Below are 6,083 nucleotides of genomic sequence, written 5' to 3'. Positions count from 1 at the left end.
GCTACAAGATAGAATAAATATATGTCAACAGTTTTTACCAACCATACGACAAAAGTACAGACATCGGTGTCTTGTTTTGTTATCGTCATGTTGCTCTTATGTTGCCGAAAACGAATGATAAAGCAAAGAGTTTTCTATAAATTAAAGTCATTTTGTTGACAACGTAATGAGCAATAGTTGCTCTTTGTTTGCTCTGAATCTGCTGACACAAAATTTCTTAAATTTGCCTTCGTGTTGTCGATTACGTATGACTATGCATCATGTATTCAGCAAATACACAGCAACTAGTTGAAAACTTCAGCTCAGCATTAAGTTACATGATTTTGCAAAACATGCTTGGCTATCAGGGTACTTATACATAGCCAGTCTTCATAATCCGTTCTTATTTTAACATTATCTTAATATTCTTTTATTTGCTAATATCTTTTTTGTGACATTTTAAAACTATACTTAAATAATGTTAAATATAAAACCGAACTATGAATACCTTACTCAACTATAGTTTTACAACTTATCAATTAGTTTACTCATTATATCTTTATATACATCAATTGTTGCCCTTGATTCAGATATAGTCTCTCTGTGACGCCGCTCCTTCGCTTCTTCTCGAGCTTTTGCATCGGCAAGAAGAACAGCGGACCAGTTTTTCAGTTCGTGTTGAAGTCTGGTCATCTTTCTTCTTTTTCGCTAAGGAGTTCTTTCATTCTGAGTTGATGAAGAATTTTTATTTAAATCTTCTGAATCATTTGATTCTTCAAGTGACACTGGCATGGTCTTCAAAAACAAAAGAATAAGTAACAGTATTTCTTTGTTTTATGAGTGTTCTTTCACAAAGCATAGAGTAAATATTTTGGCATATACAAGAAATACTAATGTCAAAAATACTTACATTTATTCTCTTTTTGTTGAGATTTGAGGCAACAGCAATGTTTAATACACGGCTTTTCACTCAACATTTCTTCTAATTCTTTGTAAAACTTGCAGGTTTTAGGTTCATTCTCAGAAGTGTTATTATAATCCTTTGTTTCTGTGTATTTTCTCTTAATATCTTTCCACTTATTTTCACATTGAATAGTTGTTCTTCTATTCAGGATTGGCCTCTTTTAATTTATTACTGATTATAGTCCACACATCTTGACTCTTCATAGTTTTGAAATGTTTTTGGTGATTGTTCCAAAGATGGATAAGGCATTTTACTTCGTTGTCGTCTTTCCAACATGCTGTAGAAACTGTAGAAAGTGTAAAAGTTGTATTAACATTAATATTTCTTGAATAAACAAAATACTTTGTTTTATAGAAGAATACTCAGAAAATAAAGGAAAACTTTTACCTGTTGTCTCATTTTTGAAAACCATATCAGTATTACTTAAAATATTGTGATCTATGGCTGATTCCTCACTAACTTGCAAATTGAAGAACTTCAATGTGTTTTTACATATAGGTACATCAAAAATTTTGTTCTCTGCAAAATAAAATAATAATTACATTTTTAATGAACAATAATACATAATTTAACATTGTAAAAGAAATATTGTTTCAAATCTATTACAAGTTTTATTCTCAATATGTGCTTTAATACATATTGAAAAGGAGATTTATAGTAGATTTTAAACAATATTTGTACAATTTCTATTGATATAATTTAATGCCAATATTAATAATAATAACTCACCTTGCACATCTTGCACAAATAAATTTCCGTTAGAATTAAGCAAGGAAAAATCACCATTCATTACGACTTTATGCCGTCCTTCTATTAGTTTTATATTAGTATCATACAATTTTTGCATTTTGTATGACAAGATTATGATACAGATTAATAATGAATTATTATGATACAGGTTAATAACAAAAAGGTTATAACGCAGCTTGACTAAACTATAACACATCGACTTCCACCGACTCCCCTTGCTTTTTTGGCGGGTGGTTTTGTGGCACACTGGTGGTACTTGTTTAACTTTTTCGAACGATCCACCCAAACATACACTGAGCATAGTTGCAAACTCGAGCCGGCTAGCACCGAGAGCACCGAGGTGTTGGGAGCCACTAGGAACACGCACACAAGCGAGAAGTCAGCTTCAGTGTGTGTTCCACGCACACGGACGGCGGTTCTCGCTTGTGTGCGTGTTCCCAGTGGCTCCCAACACCTCGGTGCTCTCGGTGCTAGCCGGCTCGAGTTTGCAACTATGACACTGAGTACCATTATGTGTTTCCGAACGACTTGTGTGTGTCAGTGTACACTCCGTGAGTGTTTGCGAACGCAGCCTGATATGTGGACTTTGTGCGTCTCTCTTTCTCGGGCCTTGTGCCACGTGCCTCTCATTGCGAAGATACGCGATTAGCGATATATTAGTATTATATATATTGGCCGCTCTCAGTTTTCTCTCTGTATATATTCATACAAAAATGGGAATTATGAAAGAATGGTCTAGACGCAAGTTAAAATGTGCAAGTCAGGCAGAAATATTGCGATCTCATCAACGAGATGATAATTTTGTAAAATATCTAAAAAAGAAAATGTATGAGAAAATACTGCAGAATTATGAAGTAAATAGAACATTGCTTTACTATATTCGATCGGACATTCCTTTCAAGTTAGTCTATTTTACTTTCACATCAGGTTTAGGCAATCAAACACTGGGTGAAGAATATACTGGCATAGTACAAACTAATTTAGAGAAACATAAGGTTCCAACGCTAATGGTATGTTTTGCTTAAAAAAAATTGCATTTAGTTTATATATCTGTAATTTTGAGAAAATTTTGAATTGGTTTTCTTCTTTAGGTAAGAATATTTGGTGCAATTTTGGAATATCTAGGAGAGGAAATATTACTTACATTAGTGGAACAATGCCAAGCACATGTAAATCATTCACACAACAACTTAACATCAACAGCAATAACATTTTTGAATTTATTCTTATCTAAATTGCATATAATGACACCTATAATTATATTGTTTCACAAAGGAATATTTTATATAAATGGTAGATACTATAGTTTGGGTAGAAGAATCACTAGATTAGATTATTCAAAGGTAAATTAACAGAATATGAGAAAGAAAACATACTTTATAATATTGCTACATAATTTTGTTTATGATCTATTTAAAGGTATATGGTTATCAATCAGTGAATGCTATTAGCTGGGGATTTAGATTATTAGGAATTGCTACCTTGATACAGTGTCTATTGAGAATATGGCAAACTAATATGATACAAGACAATACTATCGCAAGTATATCTAATGAGAAAAGTAATAATCAGAATTGTCGATTGTGTTTTGAAGCAACAGCAACAACTGCAACAATATGTGGACATCTATTTTGCTGGAAATGTCTTAGTGAGTGGTTACGTGTTAAGCCACAATGTCCATTTTGTAGAGACTATGTTTCTTTATCAAGAATTGTACATATGACAAATTTATGATTTCTTGTAAAACTGAGAAAAGTGATTATTGTAAAACTGAGAAAAGTGATTATTTATATAAACATAAGTAAAACATAGATTGATAATGGCTTTTGTAAGGCTTTATCTACAAAAAAAACGAGTCAGTCTTGAATATACACCCAACAAGACAACATCACAGTCGACTAGTTTCAAATTTTATGACTATTATCTAAACTACCACAGATGTGAATGAATTAATCGATTAAGTATCAATTAAGTATCATTGAAGAAAACTAAAATACATAGGTGAAACGTTTGGGACAATAATTACCAAAGCTATTTATTTTGCACAACATCCTGCATTCCAGTTCAGTTACGCTTTATCACCTCATTCTATTTGGATTTTCCACACTGAACTAGAGGTCATCATTCTCTACATTGTCTATTTATTTAAAAAAAACGATCTTAAAGATTAGAAACTTAATAATTAATATTACAGTTTATGTTTAAGAAGCATACCAGATAACATCTTGTTTTATAAACTTACTATTTCAATCATTAAGAAAACTACATTTCTAGAGTTTTACTTTAAATTTAGACAAAATACGAAGTTCTGGAACATTTTTGAGAGCATTTTATTTATACATTGTTTGAATGATAATTTTAAACACGTTTTTTCTTGAAAAATTAATTAATTTTTCAAGAAAAAACGCGTTTCCAAATTAGGTAAATATAGGGGAAAATGATTTCGACCTTGACATATATTGTCAAAGACACTCTCCTGAGTAACAAAAGATTTTAACCGTTGCTCATTGTTTATTAAAATGTTATTATTAGCAAAACATGTTTAAAAAAATAGTACGTATTTTTAGTAATAACATGTAAAATAACGAAATAGAATACACATTTGTCTCCACTTATCATTTTTGAGAATATTCTGAATTTGCTGATCCAATTATACATAATATCCCAGCAAACACAGATATATATAACTGCAATATTGTCGTAATAAAATGGAATGTAACAAGTAATATATCATGTAAGTTGCATGTAACATCTATGTTAGTTGTTTTTTCCCACTTATTGTGTATAGCAGTTATATAATATGAATATAACGTGTAAGTAGAATCTCCGATAGCCAAATGATAGCAGTATGCCAGCAGTATGCACACGCAGGTTTAATCAGCACTTTGCAGCAGATTTAACTCAGCTGTGTCATGATAGTGAGTGAATTATGTAGGCACGATATGTAAAGAAAATAACACAGCAAAAATATAGAAATAAATGAAGAATGAAATGACAATAGCACGTTATGCTCCAAATCTGCTACATTTTTTGAGCAAGTTCTGCTTGATTGATGCAATAATATTTGCATCACGGCATGACACATTTATATTGTCTTTTTTTTCTGTTTTTCTGTCGACACTAGTTGAAATAACAGATTATGTTTGAATGCTGGCTACATTGTACTGGCATACTGTGTTATTGCAGACTTTGAAAAAGTCTGCTCATTCAGTCTTGGTTATCTGAGAATGTTATATAACTGTTATACAGTTACAGAAATGTTATATGACAGTTATAATGTCATTACTAGCTAATAACAAGCAATATAATATGTATATAACAATTATATTACAATTATAAAACAAAGTTATATATAAAATCGATGTTAATAGAGTATAACAGCTGTTATATTACGAGTTACTTCTATGTTATATAGCAGTTACATTCTGTGTTTGCTGGGAATGAGCTTTAAATCTTAGTTTGTCATCAATAATTATATCTACATATTTCATTGTTTCTACACGCTCTATCTCAATACCGTCCAGACATTTCAGTGTAATACCTCTCAATTCTTTTCTTATACTTCTAACTATCATAAATTTCGTTTTTCCCGTATTCATTTTTAGCTTCTTTATATTCATCCATTGCTCGACTACATTGAATGTTATATTCAATTTACTCTCTAAATCCGTGCTACTTTCTTCACTTACGCATAGTAAGGTGTCATCAGCAAACATTTTTATACATACTGCATCATTCTGGACAGATTTTGATTATATCATTTATATATACTATAAATAATAAAGGTCCCAGTACTGATTTTTGTGGTACTCCATATTCTGTTGTTAGTAATCTAGACCACTTATGATTAAATTGCACTTGCTGTTTCCTATTGCTTAGATACGATTTAAGCCATTCTAAGACCACTCCTTTAATTCCATACTGATACAAATTTCCCTAATAATCTTTCTCTATCTACCCAGTAAGCAAAATGCGCGCAATATGCCAGCAGATTGGCAACAGATATACTAAAAAGTTGCGAGCAAATTGGCATCTGTTATGTCCGAATTAGGCTTACGATCTGCTAGCAAAGCCTGCTCACAGAATCTGATAGCAGATTGATAGCAGAAACCGAGCAGAATCTGCTAACATGACTTAACATCAGATTGTCGGCAGAAACCGAGCAAGATCTGCAGCTTTTAGCGATTCATAAAATGGTGCATTTAAAGAATTTCAATATTATTTTTATATTTTTTTAATGTAAAATAAGTAAACAATTTAAAGCAATATTTTTATTATATAATTCTTACAATGATTTTTTTACATATTATTGCGCGTTTTCAACTTATCTACTAAATTATAATTATGTATAAAAAAATTATACATAGTCATACACTAAAATTATATATAG

General features: G+C 31.1%; 2 protein-coding genes across 3 annotated transcripts; one reads left to right on the top strand and one right to left on the bottom strand.

Moving 5' to 3' along the window:
- Positions 1–673: 673 nt before the first annotated feature.
- On the bottom strand, positions 674–2,037 carry LOC109863111. The gene is made up of 4 exons (XM_020443305.1): positions 1,673–2,037; positions 1,331–1,462; positions 890–1,229; positions 674–774 (listed from the first exon to the last, which is right to left on the bottom strand). Exons 1-3 carry the CDS (start codon positions 1,992–1,994, stop codon positions 1,084–1,086), a joined length of 600 nt encoding a protein of 199 aa, XP_020298894.1. The 5' UTR covers positions 1,995–2,037; the 3' UTR covers positions 674–774; positions 890–1,083.
- A 255-nt stretch (positions 2,038–2,292) lies between these two features.
- LOC109863110 (peroxisome biogenesis factor 10) lies at positions 2,293–4,311 on the top strand. Of its 2 annotated transcripts, XM_020443304.1 has the most exons (4): positions 2,293–2,547; positions 2,596–2,703; positions 2,785–3,036; positions 3,113–4,311. In XM_020443304.1, the coding sequence occupies exons 1-4, from the start codon at positions 2,407–2,409 to the stop codon at positions 3,425–3,427; spliced, it is 816 nt and encodes a 271-aa protein (XP_020298893.1). In that variant the 5' UTR covers positions 2,293–2,406; the 3' UTR covers positions 3,428–4,311. The 2 variants fall into 2 exon arrangements, with proteins under 2 accessions (XP_020298893.1, XP_020298892.1); XM_020443303.1 differs by having other exon boundaries at positions 2,293–2,703.
- Positions 4,312–6,083: the final 1,772 nt, after the last annotated feature.

Source organism: Pseudomyrmex gracilis, unplaced genomic scaffold, assembly GCF_002006095.1.
Source record: "Pseudomyrmex gracilis isolate BER0280 unplaced genomic scaffold, ASM200609v1 scaffold_3217, whole genome shotgun sequence".
NCBI lineage: Eukaryota > Metazoa > Arthropoda > Insecta > Hymenoptera > Formicidae > Pseudomyrmex > Pseudomyrmex gracilis.
The sequence above is the reverse complement of the archived record's forward strand: the minus strand, read 5'-3'. Positions and strand labels throughout refer to the sequence as shown.

What these genes read in the sequence shown, in the direction of transcription:
- LOC109863111 (XM_020443305.1), bottom strand. Translation starts at nt 1,994, where the DNA reads ATGCTCAGTGTATGTTTGGGTGGATCGTTCGAAAAAGTTAAACAAGTA. An exon ending in ATTTGTGCAAGATGTGCAAG is followed by an intron (nt 1,463 to 1,672) that starts GTGAGTTATTAT and finishes TTTATTTTGCAG; the next exon opens with AGAACAAAATTTTTGATGTA. An exon ending in TTTCAAAAATGAGACAACAG is followed by an intron (nt 1,230 to 1,330) that starts GTAAAAGTTTTC and finishes CACTTTCTACAG; the next exon opens with TTTCTACAGCATGTTGGAAA.
- LOC109863110 (XM_020443303.1), top strand. Translation starts at nt 2,407, where the DNA reads ATGGGAATTATGAAAGAATGGTCTAGACGCAAGTTAAAATGTGCAAGT. An exon ending in ATAAGGTTCCAACGCTAATG is followed by an intron (nt 2,704 to 2,784) that starts GTATGTTTTGCT and finishes TTTCTTCTTTAG; the next exon opens with GTAAGAATATTTGGTGCAAT. An exon ending in CTAGATTAGATTATTCAAAG is followed by an intron (nt 3,037 to 3,112) that starts GTAAATTAACAG and finishes ATCTATTTAAAG; the next exon opens with GTATATGGTTATCAATCAGT.